The following is an 18,757-nucleotide window of genomic DNA, read 5'->3' as shown; positions in this document are numbered from 1 at the left end:
CAAACCTCTCCTGCCCCCCCCTCTCCCAGAGCTGATTGTTGTTTTATTGGCCACTGGAAAGTCTCCTGTCCTTGAGCCCAGGTTCACACTGGGTACGATTTGAGATGCGATTTCACATGTCAAATCGCATCTCAAATCGGCGGCAATGGCACCGTCCTAATCGGTGCGACGCCGCACCGATTTCAAAAAGTATTTCCTGTACTACTTTTTGCGATTTTGGGCCGCGATTTACATTGAACCCTGCACAGATGTCTCTTAAATCGCGGCAAAACCGCAGCCGCGAAATCGCGATTTTACCGCGATTTTGAATTTGCAGCAGTGTGAACCTAGCCGGAGACGACTTCAAGTCGTGTTGTAAATCGCCCCAGATCGCCCTGTGGTTCATGTTCAAGTCGTGTCGGAGTCGCCTCTGAAAGTCGCGCTGGAAGTCGTGTCGCCCTAGTGTGAACCGACTCTAAACCTCAACTTAACTGCATTTAAAAATATTCATGGTATTTTTAAAAACAATTTACCAGGTGCATACCAAAACTTCAAAATGTGGTCGGATCACAAAAGTTTTTATTATCCTTGAAAGGGTCAAAGGCAGAAAATCCATAAGCAGATGTCTTAGAAGATCGGCAAGTTTTAAACTGAAGTCAAGGCTAAAAAGATCTAGTCTATATAGAAGAGCGATGTGTATTCTTTTTTTATATCAAAACCTTTTTATTCCAGCATTTGCTCACATAATACATATATAACCAGTGCATTTGATCATATGGAACAATACAAATACAAAACATCTTAAGTCATATGTCTATATGATTTTACATTATCCGTAACAATTTACATACATCTACATTTTTGGATCCCCCTCAACCCCAAAACTACACCCAGTGCCTCCGTGCCACGTTATATCTGGAAAACACGAGTCGTTTCTTCCATCAATACATTTCTCCCAGATCTGATTCTCCACCCTCCCCTCCATTGACCACACAGGGTCACTACATGCAAAATCTGTCCTTTACCAATTGTGGTGGCGCAAGGCTAATATCCCTCAGCCAAGATTGCCATATAGTAGCAAAACTACCCACTACCTTCCTGCGGCTGTATACCAGCCGTTCTCTAAGGAGTAGGGAATTAACATAAGAGATCCATTGCTTCCCTGTAGGCACTTCAGGTGCCATCCAGTATCGTGCAATGAGCTTTCTAGCTAGATACATCAGTATAGTCATCAAATAATACATTCCATTTGGGAACGTTTCAGCGTCAATGGCCCCAAGCAAGTACACCAGGGGGTCCAAAGGGACAGGTAAGCAATGTGTATTTAGAAAAATCTGCAGCGCTAAATAAATGACAAAATATATAAGAACAGATATCAAAAATTTTAAATAAATCTATTGTAGACAACACCACATGTGTCCACCGTAGTGAAAAGACTCATAAGGAGACTAAATGTGCAAACAAAGTCCGTGAAACAATCCAATTGTTAAGTGAATGAACACATTCTAATTGTGACTAAATGAATTGCACATTTAGTCTCCTTATGAGTCTTTTCACTACGGTGGACACATGTGGTCTACAATAGATCGATTTACAATTTTTGATATCTGTTATTAGATATTTTGTCATTTATTTAGCGGTGAACGTTTTTCTATGTTCCTTTGTTGCAATTATTGATCTATTTGCGGTGTTAGCTGCTGCACTTTTCATCTTAAAGAGACAGCGCGGTATTGTTTCCCATTTTGAAGCAATGTGTATTCTTACTTAAAAGTGGTTCTAAACCCAGGGTTTAGGTTTCTCACATCTTCTACATGAGGCACACCCTCAGCAATTCATTTATAATGTAAACATAAACAAAAAAATTCCAGATAAAGCTTCATTCTGGGTCATGTGACTTTTTCCTCCTTCCCCTCTACATGGTCATGGGTGGAGCAAGGCTGCAGCATGTCACATGGTGTGGTGACATCACTTCAGCCTTTTCAAGACTCCACTGTGCTCTGCATCATCAGCCTAAGAAGGCTGAAGGGACATCACCAGGTCAAGTGAGTCGCTGGGGGCTTAAAGGGGAGTTTCAGGCTTTTTTACTGTTTATTAAAAGTCAGCAGCTACAAAAAGTGTAGCTGCTGGCTTTTAATAAACAGACACTCACCTGCTCCACGGTCCAGCGACGCGCCTGCTGGAACTCCGCTCTCCCCCCCCCCCCTCTCCGGCCGGCGTCTACATTCTATGTGTGGGCACCCAGCCGTGACAGCTTTCGGCTTCACGGCCGGGCATTCACTGCGCACTGATTGGTCAGGCGATCGCTTGGGACCTGTCACGTGTCCCAGGCAATCGCCTACAGGGAAGGGTCACTGTAGGCGATATGGTGTATGATGTATCGCCTAAGCGGTCCCTGGGCGGAAGGAGGAAGTGGGACAGGAAGTCCCACCACTCTCCTCAATAGGTAATCACCTGCCCCTTATCTATTGATTAGTAGGAAGATTGGTTTCATCCCTGTGCATCATCTGAGGCTGTTCACTTAATTGGGTATAGGAGAGGGCTTACATTCACTTTAAACCTTTGGTTGATACTAAAGCCTAAAGATGAATTGCACATTGCTGATAGATTCTCACAGCCAAACGAACTACTATGAAGGAACGTTTCCTCTTGGTGAACAAGAGCAGGACAGATAGATGGAAGAACAATGTCCTAATTAAGGTAAAAGGCAGAAACTACCTTAGGAAAAAGGGAGTCCTGGGATCCCACACCACCCAAACCCTGTGCACAACCAAAAAGGAGTTCTTTACAGGCTAAGGCTGCCAGTTCAGACACCTGATGATGGCTACAAGAAAAAACACCTTGTAGGTGAGAGTAGATAGAGGAATGTGTGTAATTGGTTCAAATGGCCATTTCTAAAGTGCAGAGGACCATATTTAGGTCCCACAGAGTCACTGGGGACTGAATAGGGAGCTTCATCCAGTATGGATTAAGTATACTAAGGTTTTAATCAAGGGTTTGGAGGCCAGAGGTCTCAGAATCAGGAGACAAAGGGCAGAAACTTGATACTTAATAGTGTTCAGGGTTAAGAATCTAGTCAGAGAGGAAGAATACTTCATAGTGTGTTCCTTAGGTTTCTTCTGCTGAGAAACATGGGTGATCTTGCTACAAGTAGCATCTTTGAAGGATAAGTTCAGCTTTTGACAAAAATTAATAAATGCATATTTTATTCAGGAGAAAAAAAAAATGGGATTTTTTCGACATACTTACCTGTAAAATCCTTTTTTTGGAGTACATCACAGGACACCTAGCAACCATAATAATGACTATATGGTGGTGGATGGATACTGGGAGATAGTCATACAGGAAGTCTACCCCTATATAACCCCTCCTACACAGGAAGGACCTCAGTGTTGTAGCAAAGCAATGAATATCCCCAAAAAGATGAAAAAAATCAAATTTTCTTTATCGTACATCACAGAACACAGTGCAACCATAGTAATGACTATGTGGGATGTCCTAAAGCAATGCATTTGAGGGGAGGGAGACGCAATCACAGAAACTGCCATCCGAGAAGGACTCCTCCTGCCGCCCAAAACATACTGTGGCCAAAGCAGTATCTTCCAAGAGCACATGCATCACTCCTGCAGACCTGTCAGTGTATTTGCTTGCTCGTACCTCGCACGGGCAAGCCAATACACACTGACAGGTAGAATCAATGAACTATCACAGTGCTCTCAACACCATAGGAGTTAATTGAAAACTACAAGCCGACAGCCGCTAAGGCTGTCAAGTCTCTTAGTTTTCCAGTCACAGAACATTGTGGACAGGTGACAAGGCCAGGTAGGCCTAGCGGGAGGAGAAGATCCCTGTCAAAGCAGGTGAGCAGGGGCCTTTCCTTTCAGAGCATGTTACATGTTACACCCTGAATATGGTAAAGACCTCAGCTAAAACAGCAGAGGACCCAGTCACAACTAGCGTAACTAAGTACTCCAAAAGCAGAGGGCAACATGACTCCATGCTGCAGACAACATGATTCCAGGATGAATGAAATATGCCAGGCATGCTAGAGCTGGCATTTGTAATTGTTTTGACTTTGTTGTAAATTGATTGGAGCGATACAAAGACGTTTTTTTGTTTTGTTTTTCTTTTTAAACTCTGATTGTGTACCAAATTCCTACCAGAAATACTTGAGGCGAGGTAGAAGATCCCAGGTGTTCTGAAGCTGCAAACCTGTTCAGCTGTGCTGCTGTATAGCTCCAGAGATAACCAAAGAGCTAGGAGGAAGAACAGCAATGGCCAATTACTGTTTCTACAGATGTTTACCCAGAGAACGTGTGAACGGTAGGCTGTAACAGAAGCCCCTTTATAGACCTTCAGAAATGTGGTTGTAAAGCTTCGGATGAGCTCTGAGGTGAATGAGTATTTGTGTTTAATTGAAATCATAGCTGTTGGAATGCTATCCTCATTGACATCTGTCCTAGGACAAAACTGATTCACGCTGGTAGTAGGAGTTATCCTAGGCTACAGTACCATCACACCAACCCCCCTAATGTCTAATCCTCTTGTAGGCAGCAGTATAACCTGGAATGACTTCATGTGTCACTCAACGGATATGAAAGAAAAACGTTATAGTGCAAATATCTTTATCATAATACTTTTGAATCCTCACCTGCCCTGTTTTTCATTATCCAGCAACCTTTGCACCTCTCGAAGTCTGCATTCAAACTGAGTCTTTTCATCCTCCAATGAACTTCTCCAGCTCTCCCACTGGCGTTCCTTTTCCAGCAGCTCATCGTTCAGTGCTTCCAGATCCATTACCTGTTCCTCTAACATAGTGCATGTGGTTTTTAGGGCTTCCATTGTCTGCAATTATACAAAAGACAAAATAAACAATTAACAAAAATGCTGGCTAAGATCTGGTAACAAAGATATCCATCATGTGCCTCTTAAAGGCTTGAAGCCAATGTCTGCTCTACTTAATCAACTACCACAAACTATATATATTTTATTTACTTTGACAAGATGTATTATTTACCCTGTAACCCAAGATCCATAAGCCGCACATCATGAAGCAGACCCATGTGCATGGGTTGAGATGAATGGCAGCCTCAGCCCAGACTCCAGCCAGGAACGCATTTAACTCCGCCCCTTAGAGCCTAAAGTGATTGTAAAGTCTCAGACACGGAGCAATGTCCGCCGGCCACCCACGATCGCTCGCGACAGAACTAGAACGGGGATGTGTGTTTGTAAACACACAAATCCTTGTTCTCTCGGGGGAGAGGAGACAGAGTGTGTGTTCATACTAAGTGGAAACACAGATTGGTCTCGTCGACTAGTCAGTCCCATCCCCCCCTAGAGTTAGAATACACCTAGGGAACACAGTTAACCCCTTGATTGCTCCCTAGTGTTAACCCCTTCCCTGCCAGTGACATTTATACAATAAATCGGTGGCAATTTTTAGCTCTGATCGCTGTATACATGTCAATGGTCCCAAAATAGTGTCAAAAGTGTCCGATCTGTCACAATCCTGATAAAAATCACAGATCGCTGCCATTACTAGTAAAAAATAAAATTGACATCAATCTGTCCCCTTTTTTGTAGACTAACTTTTGCGCAAAACCAATCAATATCAATATTTGTTTTTTAGGATTTTTATTATAGCAAAAAGTACAAAATATTGTATTTTTTTCAAAATTGTAGTTCTTTTTTCTAACACAAAAAAATTAAATTGCAGGAGGTGATCAAATACTCCCAAAAGAAAGCTCTATTTGTGGGAAAAAAAGGACATACATTTTGTTTGAATACAACGTTGCACGACCACGCAATAGTCAGTTAAAGTGACGCAGGGGGCAAATCCTTCTGAGGCTGAAGTGGTTAAAGCAGATTAAACAGCACAGTGCTTGTGCTGTGTAATCTGCCCCCCTCTAAACTAAAACTGTATCCCCATCTTTGTGCTGACCATGAAAATTAGGTCTGCTGAGCCCTGACCACCGTGGTCAGTGAATGTCCCTCCATCATCCGCAGCCCTACTCTCAGCTCTCCTCTCTCTCCCTCACCCCCTCCTCCCTGCCTGTCAGCTCCATGTCTGTGTCTTTGTCCCCCCCCAATCCCCGCCGCTATTACTAGAAATAAAAGTATATATGGTCATTGCCAGCCCCTTTATTATAGTTAGGAATAGGACACTGTATAAATCTTTTATAAAAAGGAAACTTGCAACTACAGGGGCTCCCGGGTTACAAAGATCGGGTCTGTACTTAAGTTGAATTTGTTTGTAAGTCGGAATAGGTACTGTACATTTTCCAGCATGTCTCCTCTTCCACAGCAATTGGCATCCAAAAGGATCGCCTGGCGCTTTGACCAATCGGGAAATCGGTCTCAATGACCTGCCTCCTGACTGGCAGGAAATAACTAGCATAAAAAAATTGCGAAATTTCCTTCGATATGATCACACAATTAGTCGGGATCGCGGAGCGCTCTCAGCGCCGCCTCTGTATCACAATAATCACAAATTTTTAGGCGTTTGTAGCGCAGTGAATTTTTTTTACAGAACATACAGGACGTGACAGATACAAAAGTGCTATCCCCCCCACATACCTGCTATGGAGTTTAATTATGTGTTTATGAATAATGAAAACAGAAATTCAGTTGAAGGTGTTTTTATAAAGTAATGTATAATGAAAGGGTGTCAAAATCAATCCTTTCGATCAAGTTGAAAACAGACTTTGTCCCAAAGAAGGAAACACCATACCTGTTTTTGACTGGTGAGCTGCATCTCCCGCTCTGTAATTTCACGTCTCAGGTGATCTACTTCACTCCGGAGTTGTATAATTTCCCCTGTGGCTCCTGAAATATCGTTTAGCTGTTTGCTCAGATAGAAGTTTTGATCGTTTAGCTCTGCATTTTCTTCACTCATACGGTTAAGTTGGTCTTCCAGATCTGTCAGAACCTAGCGTACAAAAATAAATAAATAAAAAATAAGGATACACATCTTACTGATAGAAACACTTTTGTGTTCTGACACAATGGGTCTGATTTACTAGAACTGGTATCCCCAATACTGGTTCAGGAAAATAGGAGGAAGCCAGTACTATACCAGGGACTCAAACCGCGCTGCCCAGTTCTTAAATCTGCCCATTTTTAATTACAGCCTGTGACCTGACAGGGGAGACGCACACCTTTTTATTTGTTCTGCTGACTATTGTTACAGACAAAAAGTAAGGGAAAATCTACATTTTTAGAGCTGCCACCAGAGCAAAATGTGAGTATAAATTATCCTCTGGGGACAAATATTTTGATGACAGCTCTTCAACCGCTTGCCGTTCGGCCACAGTACATTTACTGCGAGAAGGTCAGGCATGATCAAATAAATCGCACCCGGCCCGCCACCGCTAAATGTCAAGCCCGTCAGTGCCCATGACAAATTCACGGGCAACCGGCCCTTAGACGTTTTTGCCACTGTCCGCTTCATTGAACATCGGCGAGCGGCCGGTGTAACAGGGCTGGACTGGGGCGGGAACTGCTGGAGTTAACTTTTCACATTAAACAGTAGGTGATTGGTTGCCGGGCGATCCTAGCAACCAATCACCAGCCTGTTAATGAAAAAAGTTAACTTTAGAAGTTCCTGCGTCCATCCAGCCCTGTGATACCAGCCAATCTCTTCTCTGCTGTACACCTGTGTAAGGTAGGAGAGTTCTACCTCCACAGCATGTGTGTGTGTGTGTGGGGTAGGGTGCAGAGGAAACTATGGGGGTTCAGAGCACACTGCAGTAGGGGGGGGGGGGGCAGGGGACAGAGGACACTGCTTTGGGGTGCACAGGAAACTGCTATGGGGGAGGGGGGCAGATGACACTGCTATGGTCCCTGTGGACAGGGACCCCTTCTCACCTAGAGACATGACCCCCATCTCTCCTAGGGACAGGGACCCCCATCTCACCTCATTCCAGCATGACAATGACCCAAAACACATGACCAAGGCAACAAAGGAGTGGCTCAAGAAGAAGCACATTATGGTCCTGGAGTGGCCAAGACAGTCTCCAGACCTTAATCCTATAGAAAATATCTGGAGGGAGCTGAAGGTTCAAGTTACCAAAATCCAGCATCAAAAATGTATTGACTTGGAGAGGATCTGCAGAGTGGACAAAATTCCTCCTGAGATGTGTGCAAACCTGGTGGCCAACTAGAAGAAAAGTCTGACCTCTGTGATTGCCAACAAGGGTTTTTCAACTAAGTACTAAGTCATGTTTTGTGAGGGGGATGGTCTAATACTTATTTCACTCACTAAAATGCAAATCAATTTATAACTTTTTTTAAATGCGTTTTTTTCTGGATTTTTTTGTTATTTGGTCTCTGACTGTTAAAACAAACCTACCATTTAAATTATTTGTAGCAAGGTCCCAGGCCTCCTTTAGTCTAATGAAAACCTCCGGACACTCCTTGAATGCAAGAGATTTAATTTTCTCTTGAACAGAACTGTGAGGCCCCGTACACACGACAGAGGAACTTGACGTGCTTGGCACGTCGAGTTCCTCGTCGAGTTTTGGGATGAAGCCGCCGAGGAGCTCGGCGGGCCGGCTTCTCCCATAGAAGAGCGAGGACAACGAGAAAATAGAGAACATGTTCTCTATTTTCTCGTCGAGTTCCTCGGCGGCTCCATCGAGCCAAAACTGTACAGACGACAGAGATTCTCGGCAGAATCCGGGTTTTGACCGAGTTTCTCGGCGAATTCTGCCGAGAATCTCTGTCGTGTGTACGAGGCCTGAGAGAGAGAGGGTTAGGGCCAGGACACCCTTAGGTAGTTGCAATGTTAATTGGCAGACTCTGAGACTTCTACAGGTAGACAGCCATGCAGGGAAAGGCATGCAGCAGAACACCACATCTGCATGTGTAGGAGCGCTGTCTCCTGTGGCAAGCGTCTTACAACAGTTCCTAACACAAACTCCTAGACTTTTTATAGTCACTTCTTATAGATTGGGCAAACGTACAAAATCAGCAGGGGATCAAATACTTTTTTTCCCCACTGTATTTCAGGATACCTTTTGTTGTATATAATAATCTTTTACTATGACATAGATAGTTAAAGAGGTTGTAAAGGTTCAAGGTTTTTTTTTTACCTTCATTGATTCTATACATGAAAGTAAAAAATCTTTCTCTTTGCAGCAGGCCCCCCAGCTCGCCCAATTCTTGCATGAACCCCATTGTGATCCAGTAATGTGCACGAAAGTATCGGCTTTCCAGGGACTCCTACTCCTCATTGGCTGAGGCAGTGTGCGTGAATGGACACGCAGAGCAGCGACTTTCCCTGGGGGTAGGTGGGAGGGGACTGGAACTCTGCCAGGTGACCCAAGGAGAGGAGGATCCGCGCCGCTTTGTGTAAAACCACTGCACAGAGCAGGCAAGTATAACATGTTAAAAAAAACTAGCAGCCTTTACTATCACTTTAAGCCTGGTAACATTTACAATGTTCTATACATGTATTGTTGAACACTTTACTGCATTTCAATGGCTGTAATGATTGCTCTATCAATAAAATTATTTATTGTTGGGGCGAGGGGGGAGTGCACAACCTGTATATCTTTTTAGAGATCTAGAGGTCAGCAACATTTTCCAACAGCTACATATAATGAGGGTCCAATATACCTTTCCTGGGCTTTTTTTTGGCAAGTATTAACCACTTAAGGACCGCCTCCTGCACATATATGTCGGCAGAATGGCACATGTACGTACAGGTACGTCCTGTACTAGTACCCAGCCGTGGGTCGCGGGCGCGCGCCCCGGTCCGAAGCTCCGGGACCAGCGGACCCGATCGCCACTGGAGACCCGCGATCCATCCCCGGAGCTGAAGAACGGGGAGAGCCGTGCTTCACTGTGGCGGCTGCATCGATCGTGTCATCTCTTTTATAGGGGGACACAATCGATGACGTAACACCTACAGCCACACCCCCCTACAGTTGTAAACACACTTCAGGGAACACATAACCCCATCAGCACCCCCTTGTGGTTAACTCCCAAACTGCAACTGTCATTTTCACAATAAACAATGCATTTTAAATGCATTTTTTGCTGTGAAAATGACAATGGTCCCAAAAATGTGTCAAAATTGTCCGCCATAATGTCGCAGTCAAGAAAAAAAATCGCTGATCGCCGCCATTAGTAGTAAAAAAATAAATAATTAATAAAAATGCAATAAAACTATCGCCTATTTTGTAAACGCTATAAATTTTGCGCAAACCAACCGATAAACGCTTATTGCGATAAAAAAAAAAAAAATAGGTAGAAGAATACGTATCGGCCTAAACTGAGGAAAATAATATATTTTTTTATATATTTTTGGGGGATATTTATTATAGCAAAAAGTAAAAAATAAAAGGATTTTTGTACCCGTAAAATCCATTTCATAGAGTTCATAGACGGACACAGCCTTCATTGACCTTAGGGTTATGCTTCTTCCTACCAGGAGATTTAGGCAGAATTCTACAGCACTTAAGGTGTTAAAAACTTTCCTTCATGCCGCTCCTCCCAGGGGGTGTGGCTCCCCCAGGCATAACCCACATCCTGCCCTAGCAGCCTCAGTTCGTAACAAGCAGTACAAACAAAGGAGGGGTGGGTGCTGTGTCCGTCTATGAACTCAGAGAAATGGATTTTACGATGAGTACAAAAATCGTTTTTTCTCTTTCGTTCATAGACGGACACAGCCTTCATTGACCTTAGGGACGTCCCCAAGCAGTGTAAAAAAATTCGAGGGGTGGGAAAAATAACACAGCAAAAACAGGTTACACCCCAAACAAAAACCGGAGTTACTCAACGGAGGAACTCCAACCTTAAACTGCCGCCTGTAACACCTGCGGCCGAAGGAGGCATCAGAAGATGCACTCACATCCACCTTATAAAACTTTGAAAAAGCGTGGACCGACAACCAGGTCGCAGCCTTACACACCTGTAACAAAAAAGGCTTGGTGTCGGAAAGCCCAAGAGGCCCCGATCGCCCTGGTCGAATGCGCCATGACCCGAAAGGGGGGCGCCCGCCCCTTCAGGGCATAGGCCTGAAGCACAACCTGTCGGATTCACCTGGAAATGGTGGCCGACGAGACTGCCAGGCCCTTACTGGGACCGGACACAGACACGAACAGCGAGTCCTACTCCCGGAACGGAGCTGTCGCCGACAAGTAAACTCGAAGGGCCCGAATCACATCCAGAGAATGTAAAATGGCCTCCTTCGGGTTCTTCGGCTGAGGACATAAGGATGGAAGAACAATGTCCTCGTTAATGTGAAAAGCCGAAACGACCTTCGGAAGAAAAGAGGGCTGCGGGCGCAGCACCGCCTTATCCTGATGGATAACCAAGTAGGGGGCCTTGCAGGACAAGGCCGCCAGTTCAGATACTCGTCTGATAGAGGTAAAAGCTACCAGAAAAAAACACCTTCCGCGACAGAGTCAGCAAAGGGATCTCCCGAATGTTCTCAAAGGGAGCATGCTGAAGCGCCGAGAGGACCAAATTCAAGTCCCATGAAGGCAGTGGAGGGCGCACCGGAGGGGCCACATGGCGGACCCCCTGCACAAACGTGCGAATCAAGGAGTGCGCCGCCAAGGGACGCTGAAAGTAAACAGCCAGAGCAGAAATCTGACTCTTGATAGTGCTCAAGGCAAGAGTCTGGTCCACTCCCCGCTGCAGGAACAGCAGGATCCGGGACACCACGTAAGTACGGGGGTGCCAGTTCATCTCCCCACACACAGAGATGTAGGCCTTCCATGTATGAGGAAAAAAACCTACGTGAGGTAGACCTCCGCGCACGCAGCACGGTAGAGACCACCGAGCCCAATAGGCCTCGGTCCTTAAGCCCCTGGCTCTCAACAGCCGCGCCGCTAAGGCCGGTGGCTGTGAAACAGGGTGGAAGATCGGACCCTGTATCAGAAGATCATTTTCCAGGGGAAGACGCTAGGGGGCATCTGCCACCAGACACATTAGGTCCGCGTATCAGAAGCGACGCGGCCAAACCGGAGCAATCAGAACTGATAGAATCCCCACAGCTTCCACTCAGCGCAGCAGGCGAGGAAGAAGCTTCCGAGGAGGGAAGGTGTAAAAGTAGGCGATAGTGACCCCAAGGAGCCACCAACGCGTCTGACGCATCCGCCCACGGGTCCTTAAACCCGGCCACGAACCATGGCACCTACCGATAGAGACGGGACGCTAGAAGGTCCATGCCCAGAGTGCCCCGCTTTCGGGACAGAACACCTAAACACCTGCGGGTGGAGAGACCACTCTCCTTGGCCCCGTGCAGTGCGACTTAGGTAGTCGGCTAGCCAATTCCGTATTCCCGGAATGTACCCGGCCGATAGAGCCGGAACGGACCCTACGGCCCACCGAAGGATGTGTGCGACCCCCCGTCGCTGCAACAGAACTCCGTGTGCCTCCCTGATGATCAACCTACGCCATTGGACAGGATCCTGACCTGTCGGCCCTGTAGATCCAGGGACCACCTGGCAAGGCAAAGCTTGATTGCTCGGAGCTCCAGAACGTTGATCAGTAGGCAGGACTCCACCTGAGTCCAGTGCCCCTGGGCTGACTGGGTGCCCCAAGAGCCCCTCCCCAACCGGAGAGGCTGGCATCCGTCGTGACCACTGTCCAGTGGCCAGCAGAAAAATGACTTTCCGGCCCGAAGCACCGGAAACGCCAGTCACCACACCAGGGGAGACATGATCAGATGACTCAATTGAATCTGGTAATCCAGAGATGACGGCAGCTAGTCCCATCGTGACAGCAGTTCCCTCCGTAGTACCCTGGCGTGGAATTGGGCATACGGAACCGCCTCGAAAGAGGCTACCAACTGACCCAGAACCTTCCTGCAGAATCGCAGAGATGACCGCTTCTGGGTCGGCAACTGCTGCACAGCAGATAGCAGAGTCTGGAGTTTTTCCGTTAAGAGAAAAACACTGCCGCCCCGGGGGAATCCAGGACTAGTCCCAGGTATTCCAGTCCCTGAGACGGAATCAACCATGATTTCAGGATAATCCAGAAACCAGCCGAACACTCGGAGAGCCTGACACGTGATAGACACGGCTCCACCAATGCAGAGCTCGAAGAAGCTCGTAGGAGAATGTCGTCCAGACATCCCATGATAACAAACCCCCGCTGTCACAGCCGGGCCAGTATCGGGACGAGTACCTTGGCGAAAACCCGCCGAATGGGAAGGACACCAATTGAAAATGGTCCCCCCCGACCGCAAAGCACAGAATCTCTGGTGCTTTGAGGATATGCGAACATGCAGGTACACGTTCATGACATCCAAGGATGCCAGAAAAATCCCCCTGATGGAGTGCCGCTATTACCAAGCGAATCGACACCACCAAAAGTTTTGTGACAAAACAAACGAGGGACTTGAGGCCCAGGATTGACCGGCCCCCATCCTCCGTGGGGACACAAACAGAATGGAGTAAAAAAAACCCCGAGACCATTCCAACGAGAGAACTGGCACAATCACTCCCCTGACCAGAAGATCCTGGACAGCCCCTGACAGAGTCAACCGGCGAACCGGAGGAGGCCAGAGGCCGGGAGGGAAAAAACCTGTTTGGCAGACAAGAGAGAAACTCAATCTTGTACCCCAAGGAAAACACTTCGCATGCGAAGCCAGTCTCCCACCCGAGACACGGGCGGGAGCAGACCTTCAGGCGGAAGCAGGTATGTCCGCAGACTTGTTAGGCATGCGGTATCAGGTGCGCTGCTACCCCGCAGCGGGGATTCAAGCACCACGTAGACCTACCCCCACCACACAGGGCGGGTGAAAAAACGCTCAGAGGTAGTCAAGGAGGGTCCTTGCACAGGGTGAGGTCCCAGCCCTTCCCAGACTGTGGGAACAGCATGCGCTTACCACCCATGGCATCCTCAATGATGCCATTCAGGGAAGTCCCAAAAGGACTGTTCCCCCTTAAAAGCCATCACCAAGGCCTCCCTAGAGGACTAGTCCGCAGACCAGCTCCTCAGCCACACAAGGCGGCGCAGAACCCTGCATAGACGGAAGCCCCGGAACGTATCCATGGCCGCCTCGCAGAGAAAATTCTGACCCTGAACTATCGTTCAGCCAGGTCCCAAGAGGACTCGGAAGCCCCTTCTTCCAGCTCCTGCAGCAGGAGCTTCGCCATTCCAGTCTGACCAGGGCCCCGGCCATAGCCGGCCTCACCGCCCAAACCACCACGGTGAATAGGGAGCGGGCCACAGCCTCCACTCTCCTATCAGTGGGATCCTGAAATGCAGGAGCCCCTTCCACAGGCAATGTGGCGGCCTTGCGCAGTCTGGACATAGGGGGTCCACTGGCGGAGGAGAGACCTATATTTTAAATCCCCCTCAAGGGGGTAACGGGTTGCAAAGTTTTTTGACAAACTTTTTGTGGTGCATCCCATTCCTTGTATAACATATTGTCCAAATAAGGAACACAAGGAACCCTTCAGCAGTGCGTGGCGGTCTGCGGATCCAAAAGGTACTGACACGGTGGTGTCTCCACCACAAACTCAATTTTTAGAGTCTCACGCACCACAGAAAAAAACAAGAGCTCCAACAAATTATGCTGACACTGCAGCAGACATCCTCACCATCCATGTGGGTCAAGTCCGCAGCCTCTGACAAACCAGAACCAGATTCCATGTCAGAGACATCCCCAGAAGCAGGCTCCAGGATGGGGCGCTTTATTACCCCCCATCCAGGCACTAGCTGCTTCAAACCTGGCAAGAAAACCCAGGATAGCCACATAAACAGATGTGGCAGGGGAAGGGACGCTAAGGGTTTACTCAGGCCTAGTGGAGAGGGAGACGTGGCTCAGGTTCCACAGTGCCAGCGCTGAGACACCCGCCCTGCAAGGCAGGACAAAAAAAATCCCCACTGGTCACCTCCCTACAGCTAAAGGAGAACATGGGGGTCTCTGGTACTCACCACCCCACCCGTTGCAGCATGGTCCGAGAAGGACAGGGTGTGCTGAGAGCCGTGCAGCGCTGTGTCAGCGTCTTCCTGAGAAACAGCCGAGGTGATTACAGCGCCAACAGCCGCCACACGAGGCAGACGAAAATAGGAAAAACGGCCGCCGAATACAAAACAGCATAGGACTACATACAGGGGTCTCAAACTGGCGGCCCTCCAGCTGTTGCGAAACTACAAGTCCCATGAGGCATTGCAAGGCTGACAGTTGCAACCATGACTCCCACAGGCAGAGGCATGATGGGACTTGTAGTTTCTCAACATCTGGAGGGCCACCAGTTTGAGATGCCTGCACTACAAGAAAAAGGCCGCCGGGCTATATAAGGCTAGGCTCCGGCAAAATGGCCGCCAATGGCGCAGATTTAAAAAGACAGTGACTTTTTTTTTTCAGCAACTGTCACACAGAAACACCTCACAGCACACTGCAAAGGCCCAGAAGTGAACACCACAGACCCCTGCAGTGACACACACACACAGCCCCTGCTACACCCGGGCCCAGTGAACATGAGCCCCAGAAAAAAAAAAACCCTCACAGCCGTCACCCAAAAAGGGAAGGAGGGAGAGGAATAAGGGAGAGAGGAAAGCAGGGAAAACCCTCAGTCGACCTCCCAAGGGAAACATTCCAGCCAGACCACTTACCTGAGTAAGGGGCTACTACTTACCTGTCCTGCGACTACCCGGCTGGAGGTATCCCAGACAGAACCAACGTCCGCGAACGGCATGGCTGTCGGCCAGACACACTGTGACAAGGCCATAAAAGACCGGTCATATGTGTGCCCTAGAACCGAAGTTCCCCGGCCGCCCCTGGAGCAACGGGGCCTGTCGTGGACGTCCCAAAGCTGAGCTGAGGGCCGGCACACGCTCGAAGGCCGAACATGGGGGGACTACAAGGGTCGAGGACCCAGCCTGTCACCCAGTCAGCTGTTGATAGAAGAATCGCAGGATTCAAAAATGCAGGAACAAAATAATAAAAAGCGAGAAAAATCGCAAGAAAAAACTCCAGAGTCCAGGAACTCCAGAGAGAGCCTGACCTCCTGTCGTTAGGCAGAAAACAAACTGAGGCTGCTAGGGCAGGGTGTGGGTTATGCCTGGGGGAGCCACGCCCCCTGGGAGGAGCGGCATGAAGGAAAGTTTTTAACACCTTAAGTGCTGTAGAATTCTGCCTAAATCTCCTGGTAGGAAGAAGCATAACCCTAAGGTCAATGAAGGCTGTGTCCGTCTATGAACGAAAGAGAAATTGCACTTTTTTCAAAAATGTCGCTCTATTTTTGTTTATAGCGCAAAAAATAAAAACCGCAGAGGTGATCAAATACCACCAAAAGAAAGCTCTATTTGTGGGAAAAAAAGGACGCCAATTTTATTTGGGAGCCACGTCGCACGACCACGCAATTGTCAGTTAAAGCGACGCAGTGCCGAATCGCAAAAAGGGGCAAGGTCCTTTAGCTGCATTTTGGTCCGGGTCTTAAGTGGTTAAAGTAGAGCTGCTCGATTCATCGTTGAAAAAATGTGATCTCGATTTAACCCCTTTCACAATCTTAAAGCATTTCCCCCCATTAATGTTAAACAAGTGCAGATCCGTTCTCTGCTAAGAGCTGTCAAAAAAAATAAACTCAGCCGGCAAAGTTTTATTTAACAGTGATAAAGAGAACAATATATCTCTTGGTTCTTTTATATCAAAGAAATAAACTTAAGTCTGTAAATGGGGTCAGTTTAACCACTTAAAGTGGATGTAAACCCGATTCATGAAATTTGAGCTGGGCACATATCTGCAGTTTTCTTATCTCTCTTCAAAGCACTATGTCCCATGGCTTTCTCCTGCTCCATTCTTCTGTTATCAGCCTGATAACATCTGACAAATTCTCCAACACATATGATAAAAGCAATTTTGTGTCAGGGAGGGTGCTATAAATAGATGAGCAGAAAGCTGCTTTACTCACAGGACAGCTTTGAAAGTCTCAAGCCTCATACACACTATCAGTTTTCCTGTCAGTTTTCTCTTCAGGTTTACCAAAACCATGTAGTACAAGGGCCTGCCTGATTGCATACAAATTGAAACTCTTGAGGTTTGACCTCATATTAGATGGTTTTGGTAAACCTGAAGAGAAAACCGTCAGGAAAACTGATAGTGTGTATGGGGCTTCAGCCTATGTGGAGGGAGTGTGTGCCTTTCCTCCAATCAGCTGTCTCCCAGTGTAATCAAACAACCACACTGCTATCGCTGAATGCGAAAGTGAAAATTCTAACACGATGTGCACTTTTTAAAAAGTATATAAAGATAAAGACAGCAGATATTCTGTACATGTAAAACGTATGTAGGAAAATTTGTTTCATCTCTGTGTATCATTTTTAGGGTATATGTGAGGGTTTACATCCACTTTAAAGACTAAACATGTTTTGACACTTGTTGCTTACAAGTTAAAATCTGTACTTTTTGCTAGAAAATTACTTGGAACCCACAAACATTATATATATATATTTTTAGCAGAGACCCTAGAGAATAAAATGGGGATTGTTGCAATATTTTATGTCACACTGTATTTGCGCAGTGTTCTTTTTTTTTTTTTTTAAAGAAAAAAAACACTTCAATGATTTAAAAAAACTAAAAACAATAAAGTTAGCCCAATTTTATTGTATAATGTGAAAGATGATGTTACCACAAGAATCGTAATCTTTATTCTAAGCAAAAAAAATTGTGACTCATTGTATCCAAAATCGTGCAGCTCTATATTAAAGAGGAAGTAAACCCACTAGGAAAAAAAAAAAGCACCACCTGCAAGACAAAGGCATAATGAGCTAGTATGCATAGAATACTAGCTCATTATGTAATACTCACCTCAGATTGAAGCCCCCCCGCAGGAGTCCTCGTTCACTGCTCGGGCAGCCGACATCTCTCCCAGCTGTTACTTCTGGGTATCGCGGCTCTGGCACTATCATGCGCGCGGGAGCCGCCCAGTCATGACACGGCCTCCATTAGGATTGGCGTTACTAAAGGGCACCTGCGCCGTAGATATCGGCGTCCGTGATTTTTTAAATATATGTCAGTGATGCTGGACTTTTCAAGATTTATTGAGTGTGATTGCGAAACAACGTTTATTATGCAAAAATATTCTGATTTAACTTTTCCGATGAATAGATTAAAGAACTCAGGGCAAGATACAATGTTCAATTAAAAATAAAAGCTTTTGTGCTTTTTTGTTTTATGGCGCACTTTATTCAATTAAATCTAATGTTCCATCATTTTTTTTTAAGAAATGTCAATTAATAAACTAAGCCAGTTTTAGGCCAGATCCTTCTTTCTGTTTCAGAAATGACAAGTGCAGTACTCTCTAAAGAAAGGATTCAAAATAATAGCTCCTTCCACAATACAATAATGACACCAGCGTTTAATGGAGTGGGAGATTTCCAACCTTAATAAAGTGAAATCATAACGTTTAATGCAGATTCTGTTTGATCCCAAGAATACGAACACACGTTTGTAATAATACAGGAATAAAGACTCTAACAATGAACTCCATCATACTTAGAGCACAATGTTAAAACCTAGGCATGTAGGCAGAATGGTCAGCAAGGAAAATCTAAAAGTGCAGCAATACAAATCACCCATAAAAAAAAAAAAAAAAAAAAATCATCTTTCAATCATCTGGTTGTAGTAGGCTAAAATCTGAGTGCTATAAAAATGTAACAGGTCTAGTTAATTGGTGACTAAAAAATATTTTAGCACTTTTCGATTGAAACTAGCAAGATTTCTCATCAACTGTAATGTGCTGCCCTAAAATGCCCTGCAAGTAGTCATTGAGAAATGTTATTTATCTTTATAATATAATGCAGATACCTATCCAAA

The 18,757-nt window shown here is 46.1% G+C and overlaps 1 protein-coding gene across 7 annotated transcripts in view; it reads right to left on the bottom strand.

Moving 5' to 3' along the window:
* Window positions 1-18,757, bottom strand: part of CIT (citron rho-interacting serine/threonine kinase) — a 224,681-nt gene that overhangs the window by 75,947 nt on the left and 129,977 nt on the right. For all 7 annotated transcript variants that reach the window (XM_040350498.1, XM_040350533.1, XM_040350515.1 and 4 more), the window contains 2 exons: window positions 6,707-6,904; window positions 4,628-4,821 (listed from right to left, as the gene is read on the bottom strand). In XM_040350498.1, the coding sequence (XP_040206432.1) occupies window positions 4,628-4,821; window positions 6,707-6,904 (392 nt within the window). The remainder of the gene's footprint in view (window positions 1-4,627; window positions 4,822-6,706; window positions 6,905-18,757) is intronic.

The sequence above is a fragment of the Rana temporaria genome, chromosome 1, assembly GCF_905171775.1.
Source record: "Rana temporaria chromosome 1, aRanTem1.1, whole genome shotgun sequence".
NCBI lineage: Eukaryota > Metazoa > Chordata > Amphibia > Anura > Ranidae > Rana > Rana temporaria.
The sequence above is the reverse complement of the archived record's forward strand: the minus strand, read 5'-3'. Positions and strand labels throughout refer to the sequence as shown.